At 45.8% G+C, this 15,000-nt stretch overlaps 1 protein-coding gene across 3 annotated transcripts in view; it reads left to right on the top strand.

Moving 5' to 3' along the window:
• LOC132115296 (plexin-D1-like) overlaps positions 1–15,000 on the top strand; it is an 84,891-nt gene that overhangs the window by 33,230 nt on the left and 36,661 nt on the right. For all 3 annotated transcript variants that reach the window (XR_009425470.1, XM_059523678.1, XM_059523680.1), the window contains exons 8-9: positions 701–800; positions 14,465–14,563. Coding sequence is in view for 2 of the 3 variants with exons in the window: in XM_059523678.1 (XP_059379661.1) it covers positions 701–800; positions 14,465–14,563 (199 nt within the window). In the remaining variant the exon portion in view is untranslated. The remainder of the gene's footprint in view (positions 1–700; positions 801–14,464; positions 14,564–15,000) is intronic.

Below are 15,000 nucleotides of genomic sequence, written 5' to 3'. Positions count from 1 at the left end.
ACGCCTGGCAGATATCTTTAAAGGGTTAACAGAGGGTGTGACCAAAAAAAAATTTCAAGAAACACTGCTGTAAGAACGCTTAGACTAGGATCTATTTCTTAGTTTATTCTTTTAATAAGCACAACAGCATCTATGAAGCTGAACACATGAATTTCTCAATCAGAAACACAAAAAACACCAAAACTCTACAGATCTACAGGCCAAGAAAAAATAAGCAGTTTGCTGCATCTCTACAGTAAAGCCATTATTGAAATCTCTTCTGAATCTAAAGAATGACAGACTATCAAAAAGATCCTGCACAGGTGTTATATCTGCTCACACCACAGACAATGACTAATACACTGAGAAGGGCACAGAGGAAAGATGTCACTGGAATCACTTTTAAAAAAATATTATTTTCTAGCTGATGAATGATGAAAACAGACAGCCAATCAGAATCCGGTCTGAGGATTCAGAGGAAGAACTGAGAAATGTGCTGTATCGATTGAAAAAAAAGACCTGTAATTTCTTAACAAATGATGTTCAGAATGCCACTTTTCAGCAAAAAGCCATGTTGCATATTTCATGATAAATATTGTCCAAGTTCAGTAGTTCATGACCCATATGAGTAAAACATCAGCGTTCAGGGCGGTCCCTGACCGTCAGTGAGGCGTGAGCGGAGGATGAGAATGTTTCTGACCAGTCTTTTGTCGTCCTGTAGGTGCACGAGCTGTTTAAGTGCGGCGTGGCGCTGTTACTGGGACCCGAAGCTCAATGAGTGTGTTTCCAGCAAAGACAACACAACGTATGCTCTTCTGGAGGTGAGTGGCGCTCCACCACACAGCTCAGGGTTCATATAGCTCCATACACTGGCTTCAAACCAAGTCAAAAATTAAATATGATTCAAAACCTCAGATGAGACGGAAGGATCTTACATTTTTATAGTACATAGAAAGCACTATAGATTGATCCTCTGTCCAAACCCTAGAGAGCAGCCCATCTACACCTCATCACAGACATGACGCATGAATAATGTGTCCTTAGCGAAGAATACAATCCCAGCATGCACTGCAACAAGCTCAGGGAAATAATAATCAGAGAGCAAGAGAAAGGTTCAGTGGAATACTGATATCTGCACGATTAATCAATATATTTACTTTAGACACAAGTCAGAATGTCACTTGTGTAGGTTAGTGTAATATATTTTGTTTTGTTTTTTACAAATTAATTTCACAATAAACCTAAAAACGGCTGGTTATTCAGTGACATTTTGGCTTGTGTCTAAAGCAAATATATTAAGCAAGCAGATTACAATATTCCACCGAACATTTATCTTGCTCTCTCTGCTACATCCAATGAATTATTTCTTGAATTATATCTTATTTCAGCTTTTTGCAGTGCATGCTGTTTGCATTCTATGTTAGAAGACGACTTGTTTATTGTGATGTAATTTTTAAAATGTGCACCATATTTCCTGTACAAATGTACAAATACAAATGTACAAAAACAAAGTCACCAGTAAAATGAATGAAACCCAGAGTAACAGGCAGTAAATCTAGTCAATGTTATTTGAGTTTAGACAAACTGAAAACGTACTCGGTTACTAAACGTAACCTCGGTTCTCTCTAGAAGAGCGAACGAGTACTGCGTCTTAGCTAAGACGCTACGGGAAAAGTCTCTTTTCACGAAATACTGAAGCAAAAAATTATCCTTAATTTTGTATTTTTGTAAAGCGCATTTGCAGCAGTACACAGCCATAGGCGAGACGGCTCGTTCGCTCATTGGCTTGTTCTGCGGCAACTGCACAGCCTATCGAGCGCGGGCTGATGCAACATCAGACCAATAAGGGCGCTTCGCGCCCTTCTTGCCACTTCCCGCCGAAACGGGTGTGGCCCAACCTATAAAAGGAGCTCGAAAAGGCTGACTCACCTGATTTATTTCATCGCCGAAGCGAACCAGAGTGAATCGTACGCACGGCAGAGAACGCAGTACTCGTTCGCTCTTCTAGAGAGAACCGAGGTTACGTTTAGTAACCGAGTACGTTCTCTTACGAGAGCTCTCTCGTACTGCGTCTTAGCTAAGACGCTACGGGAACCCGATGTAAAACGCCGTGCGCGCAGGGATCACACACCGATAAACCTGAAGCAACGCCCAGGATTTACAGTGCACAGTCACCTGAGGGACTCACAGAGAGTCCGGGACAGAAAAAAGGGGGAAAAACCCTCCGTCCCATATCTAGCAGCATCCGTAGATGCGGCAATATGACATCACACAGCCGAGGCAAGGCCTGACCAATGTGGCAATGCGGGTCTTACGCAATACTGCCCATATAACAGTCGGCAGCGCCTAGCGCTCATGAATTCAGAATTCCCCTCAGGGCCCTGATTCTTCTATACCGACAGCAGCCTTGCTTGCAAGGCGGGAACCTCCAGGTTATAGAACCTGATAAATGTAGACGGCGAGGCCCAACCCGCCGCCATACATATATCCTGCAAGGAGATCCCAGTAGACCACGCCCACGACGAGGCGACGCCTCTTGTGGAGTGTGCTCTGACGCCCAACGGGCACTGAAGGCCCCTGGAAGCGTAAGCTAACGCTATGGCGTCAACTATCCATCTGGATAGAGTCTGTCTCGAAACAGCCATTCCTTTGGAACGTCCACCGAACGAGACAAATAGCTGCTCCGTCTGCCGAGAGGCAGCAGAGCGAGACACATAAGCTCTTAAAACCCTGACAGGGCAAAGAAGACTCGAGTCTCCATCCTCCCCTGACACCGGCAGGGCAGACAGGGCAATAACCTGAGCCCGAAACGGTGTGTTGAGGGATTTCGGCACATAACCGTGCCTAGGTTTGAGTATGACCCTTGAGTCATTGGGCCCAAACTCCAAGCACGACTGGCTCACCGAGAGCGCGTGCAAATCACCCACACGCTTCACAGAAGTGAGAGCCAACAAGAATACTGTCTTGAACGACAGATGCTGAAGGCTAACCGATTGGATAGGCTCAAAAGGGGGACCCTTCAAGGCCTCCAAAACCGCCGCGAGGTCCCACATAGGGACTGACGGATGTCTGGGAGGATTCAGCCTCCTAGCTCCTCTGAGGAACCGGATGACTAAATCGTTCCTTCCTATTGACTGACCGGACGCCGTTTCAGAAAACGCCGCGATGGCCGCCACATAAACTTTGAGCGTGGATGGGGCTCTGCCCTTATCCAACAGCTCCTGTAGGAAGGAGAGGACCTCCGTCACCTCACAACTAAGGGGTGAATAACCTCGAGCTGTGCACCAGCTGGAGAACACCGACCACTTCGAGGCATACAGACGTCGTGTCGACGGAGCTCTAGCCTGAGTGATGGTATTTAGCACTCCCCCTGCGAGATCAGCGGGTAACCGTTGAGTGCCCATACATGGAGGGACCACAACTCCGGTCGAGGGTGCCAAATCGAGCCCCTGGCCTGCGAGAGGAGATCTCTCCTCAACGGTACCGGCCATGGGGCGACATCTGCTAATTGCATCAAATCTGGGAACCATGGATGGTTCTTCCAAAGAAGTGCCACAAGCAGTATTGAACATCTCGTTTCTCTCACCCGTTCTATCACCTGCGGAAGGAGGGAGACGGGAGGGAACGCATAAAGCGGGCAGCACGGCCATTTCCGTGACAGCGCGCTTTCGTTCTTGGAAAAGAATGTGGGGCAGTGAGCGTTTCCGTGGGACGCAAAGAGGTCCACCTCCGCCATGCCAAATCTCTCCCACAACAGCCGAACTGTTTGCGGGTGTAGAGACCATTCTCCCGTAGGGACATTGCCTCTGGACAGCCTGTCTGGACCCAGATTCTGCAGTCCAGGCACATGCACCGCTCTCAGCGAGCGCACGTTGCGTTGAGCCCAAATCAGGAGGCGTTCCGTCAGCCTGTACAGGTTTCGGGACCCGAGACCGCCCTGGCGATTTATGTAGGACACCACGGACATGTTGTCCGAACGGACTACGACGTGGTGATCCTTGATATGGGGACAAAAGCGCGTCAGCGCATTCTCCACTGCCAGCATTTCCAGGCAGTTGATATGATGGAGCTTTTCCCGTTCTGACCATAGGCCAAAGGACGGTCTGCCTTCGAGCAGCGCTCCCCATCCCGAAGTGGAGGCGTCCGTCGACACCATTTTCACACTCGAGGGAAGTCCCCAGGCTTACACCTGATCGGTACCAGCCGTTCGCTGTCCAAGGTGCTAGAGCCGCAACACAGCTCTGATCGACCTTGAAATGCAGCCGGCCAGACGCCCACGCTCTGCGCGGCACCCGAGCCTTCAGCCAGAACTGCAGGGGGCGCATGCGGAGCAGGCCCAGCCGCAGAACCGGAGATGCTGAGGCCATGAAACCCAGCATCTTTTGACAGTGTTTGAGCGACACAGTCGCGCCACAGCGGAAAGAACTCGCTGCACGCTGAATGCCCATCGCGCGCTGTGGTGACAGCCGCGCCGTCATGGAACACGAGTTCAGAACTATACCCAGAAACAGGATCGTCTGACTGGGGTTCAGCGAACTCTTCACCCAATTGACACTGAGGCCGAGCTTCTCGAGGTGATCGAGTAAAACGGCTCTGTGGTCCATGAGCTCCGCTCATGATCGGGCCAGAACCAGCCAGTCGTCCAAATAATTCAGCACTCGTGTGCCTCTGAGTCTAAGAGGAGCGAGCGCTGCATCCATGCACCTCGTAAGCGTACGAGGAGCTACGGACAAGCCGAATGGCAGGACTGCAAACTGGTATGCCTGGCCCTCGAAGGCGAATCTCAAATATCGCCTGTGGTTTGACGCTATCTGTATTTGAAAATACGCGTCCTTCAGATCTATTGACATGAACCAGTCCCCTCTGCGAATCTGCGCGAGGAGCTTCCTGGTCGTGAACATTTTGAAACTGTGTTTCATCAATGCCCGTTCAGCTGTCTTAGATCCAGTATGGGCCGGAGACCCCCGTCTCTCTTGGGCACCAGAAAGTATCTGCTGTACAGCCCCCCCTCGCTTTGAGACGCAGGCTCTACAGCCCCTTTGCTCAACAGTTTTGATATTTCGGCCCGAAGTATGTGTGCTACTTCTGTTTTGACCGTAGTTTCGACGCGCGCTGAAAAGCACGGTGGGCGTCGAGAAAACTGTAGCGAGTAGCCTCTCTTTATAATGCCTAGCACCCAATCCGAAACCCCTGGAAGCACTGACCATGCATCTGCATGAATGGCTAAGGGCTGGATGCGAAACGCGCTCTGTTGACTGGGCAACGGCGGCGCTCGAGTGTGCTGCGCATCTGAGGCGGGGAGCGCGCTGATCACAGCGGGCAGATCGCTCTTCCTCGACCCCGTTCCGGCGCTTAACCGACTGGAGGGAGGCTGAGCGGGTCCCGTGGGACTCGATATATCTGCGAGTAACCGTGGGCTGCATGTGTGCACTTTTACCACTTTCAACTCGCTGTCTGCCTGTGCAGAATGTACGTGCACGGGTCTCATTTTTACAGAAGCCCCGCGCCGTATGTGACATAGTGTATGTGGGCACTGGGAAGTGGGCACGTTTACTATGCGGCGCGCTCGACCGATCTGTGTCGATCTTATGTGCGCTAGCCCTGTGTGCAGGGCTGTGCTTACATGTGGAGATGGGCACTTGGTAGTGGGCATCGTCACTGCATTTATAGCACCATCGGCCGTGGCCGGACGAGCATGCACGGGTTTCGTTTTTACAGAAACCACATGACGTGTGTGACATAGTAATTGTGGGCACTGAGGGGTGGGCACGTTTACTATGCAGTGTGCGCGACCGACTTGAGTCGACATTATGGGCGCAGGCCCTGTGTGCAGGGCTTATGCTTACATGTGGAGATGGGCACTGAGGAGTGGGCATCGTCACTACATTTATAGCACCATCGGCCGTGGCCGGACGAACGTGCACGGGTTTCGTTTTTACAGAAACCACATGACGCGTGTGACATAGTGATTGTGGGCACTGAGGAGTGGGCACGTCTACTATGTAGTGCGCGTGATCGACTTGAGTCGCTTTTATAGGCGCGAGCCCTGTGTGAAGGGCTGTGCTTATATGCGGAGATGGGCACTGAGCAGTGGGCATCGTCACTACATTTATAGCACCATCGGCCGTGGCCGGGACACCAGAAATTACACCTTTTTCGGGAAATATCTGGGTAGCCGTGATAACGGTTTTCGTGTGCAGGCAAGCGGGCAACCGTACAGGCTTGCGCATTGCAAACAACGCTGAAACAGTCACAATCTCTGGAAACTGAAACAGCGGCGCGCTTCGGTGACAGCCCGGCCGCAGCGGAACTCGTACACCGGCGCTTCGATGAAGCAGCCATCGTGTGTAGTGCCGACGCAGCGTCATGCAGCATGCGTAGATGGCTTTCCCAGGATGGCTTCGGGGCTCCCGGCCTCACCGTAATCCTCTGCCGCGGTCCCCGCGGCGCGGGGCGACGGCCAGTAGAGCGAGAACGGGGGTCTCGAGCTGCGTTGCTGAAGCTGTTGTGATAACGGCTTTTGTGTGCAGGCAAGCGGGCAACTGTGCAGGCTTGCGCATTGCAGAAAACGCTGAGACAGTCACAATTCCTGGAACTGAAACAGCGGCGCGCTTGGGTGAGAGCTCGGCCACAGCGGAACTCGTACACCTGCGCTTCGATGAAGCAGCCATCGTTAGTAGTGCCGACGCAGCGTCACACAGGAGGCTTTAGATGGCAACACCGCTTTTGCCGCCGTCCAGCAGAGGGCGGACAAAGGTGCGTCGCTATCGCCTGTTCCACCGGCGGAAGTGAGTGGTAGTTCCTGTTTTTAGCATCATCAGTGTGGAGAATGCTAGTGAGACAGACGAACGAGTTCGTGCTGAATATGGAGCGTTCCAAGCCTTCGCCACCTCTTCGTGAAGCTCAGGAAGAAATGAGGCGGGCTTTGAGAAGTACGCTCATCCGAAAGGGAAATACCATCCAGCCGGGAACGAGAGGGGGGGGCGCTGGTGCAAACCACTCGCGGCCGAGACACATCGCGGCCAACACGAGCATTCGCCCCGGCTCCTTCTCGATGTCAGCTCGTCTGCTGGGCTTCTGAGCAGAAGGCGCGAGATCCTCGGAGCTCGCCCAGCCATCACTGCCCGAAGCCAGCAGAGAGAGCGTGTCCTCTTCCCCCGACGCGGCCCTGAGATCGACTTCCTCGGACGACGCGCCGGCAAACAGCGGGCGCTGCCCACCGGGAAGCGATGCAGGGGGGGGCCGGTGAAGCAGGGGGAACCGGCGAGCTCGGTTGAGCTGAAGACGGTTCCGGAATCCGCTGGAAGCGATGCTTTTACGGCGCCTCAGCGCAGCGGAGAATGCAGGCTCAGAGAAAAAGGCCAGGCGAGTCCTCAGAGTCACCATGGCAACAGCTCGCAGTGGGGGCATCCGCCGTCAGCGAGCGAGCGCTGCATGATCTTCACCCAGGCAGGAGACACAGATGACGTACCGGTCTCCCTCGCTGAGTGGGGCTCTGACGAGCCGCAGGAAGGCATCTTAAAAAAGACGCGAGCTCTTTTACGAGTGTGTGTCGCAGGGCGAACACACACACACACATAAAGAACAGCTTGTATATAACAGGATTGAAAGGATATAGGCGCCGGATAGCGCAGCAGGAACGGCAATGGAAGGCGGCGATGCCAGCAGCTTCAGAATGGCTCGTCCTGCTGATGTGCTTTCTCAGACGGCGCTTGCTTCCTCCGTGATCCAGCGATGCGTGAGCTTCGCTGAAGAGATGAAAAATCAGGTGAGTCAGCCTTTTCGAGCTCCTTTTATAGGTTGGGCCACACCCGTTTCGGCGGGAAGTGGCAAGAAGGGCGCGAAGCGCCCTTATTGGTCTGATGTTGCATCAGCCCGCGCTCGATAGGCTGTGCAGTTGCCGCAGAACAAGCCAATGAGCGAACGAGCCGTCTCGCCTATGGCTGTGTACTGCTGCAAATGCGCTTTACAAAAATACAAAATTAAGGATAATTTTTTGCTTCAGTATTTCGTGAAAAGAGACTTTTCCCGTAGCGTCTTAGCTAAGACGCAGTACGAGAGAGCTCTCGTAAGAGAACTATGATTTTTGATTAGACCCATGGCAATGGTCTTGTCACTGATTTCAGTGATTTCTCATGTCACTGATTTCAGTGTGCAAATGATGGAGAAACAGAGGCATTTACACATGGATAAGATCTAAAATTGTTTTTTTTCTTAAAAGTCATAAAACACAAACACATCAGAGTCCTCTGTGTATAAGATAATGAACGAGATTCCTAAATCATTCCTCTCCCTACCTGCATTTTCTCTCACTCCATCCACCATATCGGGGTGTTTTTTTTTTCACAACAGAGCTTTGTTTTCAAGACTGAAACAGATTGTGTAAGACATGCAGGATTCATTCTGAGGAAAGAGGAACTCTGCATCTGAGAGCTGACGGTTCACATGTTCTGACGGCGCAGAGCTGAATATTTCACCTGACTGAAATCAGTCATTTCATTTACTGACAACTCCGGCAGTCAGTTCATATCCCCCCATTCACACTATTAATGATCGCCTTACAGCTGTCTTAGATAATCATAATATGTTGGCAAAATTTCAGTCTTTTTTCCATTGGTTCGTACTAAAACGGCTCCTCTTTGAGTTTATATGACTTATTAATACAAAGTTGGTTCTGGAAAGGCTGGTTCTGTTAGATCTTACAGCTGCTTTTAAGTGAGTGAGTGAAGTGACATTCAGCCAAGTATGGTGACCCATACTCAGAATTTGTGCTCTGCATTTAACCCATCCGAAATGCACACACACAGAGCAGTGAACACACACACACACACACACACACACAGTGAGCACACACACAGAGCAGTGAACACACACACACACTGTGAGCACACATCCGGAGCAGTGTTCATCATTTATGCTGCGGCGCCCGGGGAGCAGTTGGGGGTTCGATGCCTTGCTCAAGGGCACCTAAGTCGTGGTATTGAAGGTGGAGAGAGAACTGTACATGCACTCCCCCCACCTACAATTCCTGCCGGCCCGGGACTCGAACTCACAACCCTTCGATTGGGAGTCCGACTCTCTAACCATTAGGCCACGACTTCCCCAAAAATAAAAATTTGATACTGTTGATCTCTGAATAATAGTTGACAGGCTCAAACAATGTGTTGGTATCTCTGGAACAGCCTTGAAGTGGTTCTCTTCATTCTTATCAGACAAGTCTTTTTCAGTCCGAATCAGCAGCATTTCTGACCTGTGGTGTTCCCCAGGGTTCTGTTTTGGCTCCATTACTTTTTGCTTTAGATTAGCTGCATTTTGGGTGATTAATAAGTACATTGCATGGTGTTTGTTGTCATTGTTATGCAGATGACATTCAATTATATATTTAACTTATATATTTAGTTTATTAATCCTCATGAAATGACTCTCTATACTTAACTGCATGTGTGTTTTTATGGGCAGGCTTTGAATCTCGATCAGCATGTTAATTCTCTCGTTCGTACTTGTTTTTATCAGTTGAGAAACTGATAAACATCCACAGTAGAAATGGAGATGATCATACATGTTTTTATTTCCTCTTGCCTTGATTATTGCAGTTTTCTGTTTGTTGTCTTAATAATTCCTCCTCGAAATGATTACAAGTGGTGTAAAATGCTTAACTAAAAAAATAAATACTTACATAAATGGGCTTCTCCTAATTTAAGGCATAATAAAGACATAAGTAGGGCAATGCAACTTCATTAAACTGCACATTTAAATTCATTTAGACCATTTAACTAATTTATAGAACAGATGTGCTCCACAAGCCTAGTTCAGACTGTTCCAGTAATTGCCCTGAAATAGAAAACTGGCAGTAGAAGCAGATGATTTACTGTAACACCCACCATAACACACAACTGCTGAGACACTTAGAGCACAGCATTCCACTGCATTAAGTGTGAACTGTATTGTGATGCACTTCAGAAAGCCACAACACACAACAAATAAATGCTTTTGTAGAAGTGCTTACATTCATGTACTTGCAGCGAGTTTGTTCAGTTAACAGACTTGAGTGCTTTCTACCCCCTCTCTGTGTTTTCACATTACTCATATCAGTAACATAAAGCATTGCTTCCTGTGGATATATATATATATATATATATATATATACATACAGGTACTGGTCATAAAATTAGAATATCATCAAAAAGTGAAAACTAGTATATTATATTCATTCATTACACACAGACTGATATATTTCAAATGTTTATTTCTTGTAATTTTGATGATTATAACTGACAACTAAGGAAAATCCCAAATTCAGAAAATCTCAGAAAATTAGGATATTACTTAAGACCAATACAAAGAAAGGAGTTTTAGAAATCTTGGCCAACTGAAAAGTATGAACATGAAAAGTATGAGCATGTACAGAACTCAATACTTAGTTGGGTCTCCTTTTGCCTGAATTACTGCAGCAATGCGGCGTGGCATGGAGTCGATCAGTCTGTGGCACTGCTCAGGTGTTATGAGAGCCCAGGTTACTCTGATATTGGCCTTCAGCTCTTCTGCATTCTTGGGTCTGGCATATCACATCTTCCTCTTCACAATACCACATAGATTTTCTATGGGGTTAAGATCAGGAGAGTTTGCTGGCCAATTAAGAACAGGGATACCGTGGTCCTTAAACCAGGTACTGGTAGCTTTGGAACTTTGTGTAGGTGCCGAGTCCTGTTGGAAAATGAAATCTGCATCTCCATAAAGTTGGTCAGCAGCAGGAAGCATGAAGTGCTCTAAAACTTCCTGGTATACGGCTGTGTTGACCTTTGACCTCAGAAAACACAGTGGACCAACACCAGCAGATGACATGGCACTCCAAACCATCACTGACTGCGGAAACTTTACACTGGACCTCAAGAAACGTGGATTGTGTGCCTCTCCTCTCTTTCTCCAGACTCTGGGACCCTGATTTCCAAAGGAATTGCAAAATTTACTTTCATCAGAGAACATAACTGTGGACCACTCAGCAGCAGTCCAGTCCTTTTTGTCTTGAGACACTTCTGACTCTATCTGTTGTTCAAGAGTGGATTTACACAAGGAATGCGACAGCTGAAACCCATGTCTTGCATACATCTGTGTGTAGTGGTTCAAGTATTTTTTTTAATTCAAGTTTATTTGTATAGCGCTTTTTACAATACAAATCATTACAAAGCAACTTTACAGAAAATTATGTTTCTACAATATTTAGTAGTAGCTTATAAGTGGTGACTGTCAGTTTGTGCACGTATGACAGGATTTTTTGAAAAATTTATACAAGACGTAGTCAGTCAGACGATGAACATTATTAATATTATTAATAATTATTATATGATGCAGTCACACTTGTAGCAATATTAGTTGGTTCTGTTTTTTGATTCAGGGTCAGCATCATCTGAGGTCCTCTGAGGGTCAGCATCATCTCTTCTCAGGTGTTCTGGATCCAGACTGGAGCTTGTGTAAATCCTAGTTTCCACGGGATGAAGATCCCAGCAGAAACAGAGAAACAATATCTCTTAATAATTAATATCTCTGTCTTATCCGAATTTAATTGAGAAAATTATTGGTCATCCAATCTTTTACATTTTTAACACACTCTGTTAGCTTAGATAATTTATATGTTGAATCTGGTCTCGTTGAGATATATAGCTGAGTATCATCAGCATAACAGTGGAAGCTAATTCCGTATTTTCTAATAATATAACCAAGGGGCAACATGTATATTAAAAATAGAAGGGGACCTAGGACGGATCCTTGTGGCATTCCATATTTTACTGATGATAAATGAGATGACTCCCCATTTAAATAAACAAAATGGTAGCGATCGGACAGGTAGGATCTAAACCATCTTAGAGCCTGCCCTTGAATACCTGTATAGTTTTGTAATCGATCTATGAGTATGTCATGGTCTATGGTGTCGAACACAGCACTAAGATCAAGTAAAACTAGAAATAAGATGCAGCCTTGATCTGACGCAAGAAGCAGGTCATTTGTAATTTTAACAAGTGCAGTTTCTGTGCTATGGTGGGGCCTGAAACCTGACTGAAATTCTTCATACAGATCATTTTTGTGCAGGAAGGTGCTCAATTGAGCAGACACTTTTTGTAAAATTTTAGACATAAATGGAAGATTTGAAATGGGCCTATAATTTGCCAGTTCACTAGGATCTAGTTTTGGTTTCTTAATAAGAGGCTTAATAACCACCAACTTGAATGGTTTTGGGATGTGACCTAAAGATAACGACGAGTTAATGATATTGAGAACTGAGAAGCGGTTCTTCGGCTACAGGTAACAACTCTTTCATTAATTTAGTGGGTACAGGATCTAATAAACATGTTGTTGGTTTAGATACAGTGATAAGTTGTAAAGCATACTATAGTTGTGAAACACTGCAGTTTATCTTTGGGTGCGATGGATGAAACTGAAGTGTTAGACGCTGTTGAATCTACATTCGCTATTGTATTTCTAATGTTATCTATTTTATCAGTGAAGAAATTTATAAAGTCATTACTATTAAACGTTGGTGAAATATTTGAATCCGGTGGCGTCTGGTAATTTGTTAATTTAGCCACTGCGCTAAATAAAAACCTTGGATTGTTTTGGTTATTTTCTATGAGTTTGTGGATATGCTCTGCCCTAGCAGTTTTTAGAGCCTGTCTATATCTGGACATACTGTTTTTCCATGCAATTCTAAAAACTTCCAAGTTAGTTTTTCTCCATTTGCGTTCAAGACTATGAGTTACTTTCTTGAGAGAGTGAGTATTACTGTTATACCATGGCACAGTACGTTTTTCTCTAACCTTTTTCAATTTGATGGGGGCAACAGCTTCTAATGTATTAGAGAAAATAGTGCCCATGTTGTCAGTCATTTCGTCTAATTCATGTGTATTTTTGGGTACAAATAGCAGTTGAGATAGATCAGGCAGGTTATTTGCGAATCTTTCTTTGGTGGCTGGAACAATAGTTCTGCCCAGATGGTAAAGCTGAGACATATAGTTAATATGGTTTAGTTATAGTTATATAGGTAATATGGAGGTACGATATCTATAGCAGTAAGATCGATTCCATGCGATATAATTAAATCTAGTGTATGATTAAAACGATGAGTGGGCCCGGTGACATTTTGCTTGACTCCAAAGGAGTTTATTAGGTCAGTAAACGCAAGTCCTAATGTATAATTTGCATTATCAACGTGAATATTAAAATCTCCCATGATTAGTGCTTTATCAACTGTAACTAGAAGGTCTGAGAGGAAATCTGCAAATTCTTTTAGGAATTCTGTATACGGCCCTGGTGGTCTATACACAGTAGCCAGAGCAAGAGATACATTAGACTTCTTTTGCATGTCTGACAGTGTAACATTTAGCAGAAGTATTTCAAAAGAGTTAAACCTGTATCCTGTTTTCTGGGTAACATTGAGAATATCACTATATATTGTTGCAACACCTCCGCCACGACCAGTCTGACGGTTCTTGAAGCACTGACTCCAGCTGCAGTCCACTCTTTGTGAATCTCCCCCACATTTTTGAATGGGTTTTGTTTCACAATCCTCTCCAGGGTGCGGTTATCCCTATTGCTTGTACACTTTTTTCTACCACATCTTTTCCTTCCCCTTACCTCTCTTTTAATGTGCTTGGACACAGAGCTCTGATAACAGCCAGACTCTTTTCCTTAATTGTCAGTTATAATCATCAAAATTAAAAGAAATAAACATTTTAAATATATCAGTCTGTGTATATTGAATGAATATAATATACAAGTTTCACTTTTTGAATGGAATTAGTGAAATAAATTAATTTTTTGATGATATTCTAATTATATGACCAGCACCTGTATATATATATATATATATATATATATATATATATATATATATATCCACCCACAGGAAGCAATGCATTATGTATCTACTGAGGTATAACAGATGTAGAAACATGCTGCTATGCAACTATAGATGAAAGATAATATAATAATATAACACAAAGATTTCAGAAGTTTAGCCATTTAGTTTCAGCTTTAATAGTCATGGCTGGAGAGGAGAGGAAGTTTGGAGACAGGAAATGTTAAAGTTTGTTTATACGGTACAAAAGTATGATTTCAAAATGACTTAAAAAAAAAACTGCACTTCTCTCTCATTGTTATCTTGAAAATAACATGCATCACTGAATTGGGCAGCGTAAAAACAGACTTCTGGGGAAAATGTGTGGCAATTCAAGAGACTTTTTGGTCAACATGCCAAAAAAAAATGTTGTCTTTTTCTCCTGTGCTAACAATCTTTCCATAGAAACAGTGAGGGCAGAATGTGGTGTGATTGTGCTTGTATAGCCATAAATAACTGTGTGCCCACCCTTCCTCTTTAGTTGACATTTTTCCTCACACACACACACACAGGAGACTGTTCACATTCATGGTTCTCTAATCACTGGTCACTGTTGTTTTTTTTCTCATTTGTTCTCGACTTTTGTTTCTGTCCCAGAATTCCTCGTCCTGTCCCAGGATGGTGGCCTATGATGTTCCTCCACTGCCCTCTGGAAGAACTCGTGTCTTCTCCCTGGAGCTCGAGAACATAGAGCATGTAGGACTCTAGTGTCTGTACACACACACACAAACACACACGCACACACACACACACACACACACACACACATCTGTGGTCTGGGGATACGGCTCCTGTCAGGGCTCTGTCTCAGTATTGATGGGCTTTGGTTTGCAAAGCTCTTTTGACCCGCTTTAGTCACTATTCACACTCTTGGCTGCTGTCAGTATAAAATCTCATGCTGCTAGGGTCAGGGTTAGTGAATGCTGTTTGTAAAGTCTGGAATACACAACATCTGCAACACAATCCAAAAAAACATGCTGACTTCCACTGGACGTGTGTAACTCTCTGACTGTTTTCTGCTGATCCTTACAAACTGAGGGATGACTATGTTATTTTCTGTGGTAATGAGCCTGCCATCTCAAACTTTGGGGTCTTCTGTGGATCTGAGCACTGAAGAGCACTGAGATGTGCTC

The sequence above is a fragment of the Carassius carassius genome, chromosome 34 (genome assembly GCF_963082965.1).
Source record: "Carassius carassius chromosome 34, fCarCar2.1, whole genome shotgun sequence".
NCBI classification, from domain to species: Eukaryota; Metazoa; Chordata; class Actinopteri; order Cypriniformes; family Cyprinidae; genus Carassius; species Carassius carassius.
Note: the sequence above shows the minus strand (reverse complement) of the source record. Positions and strands in the feature narration are given on the sequence as shown.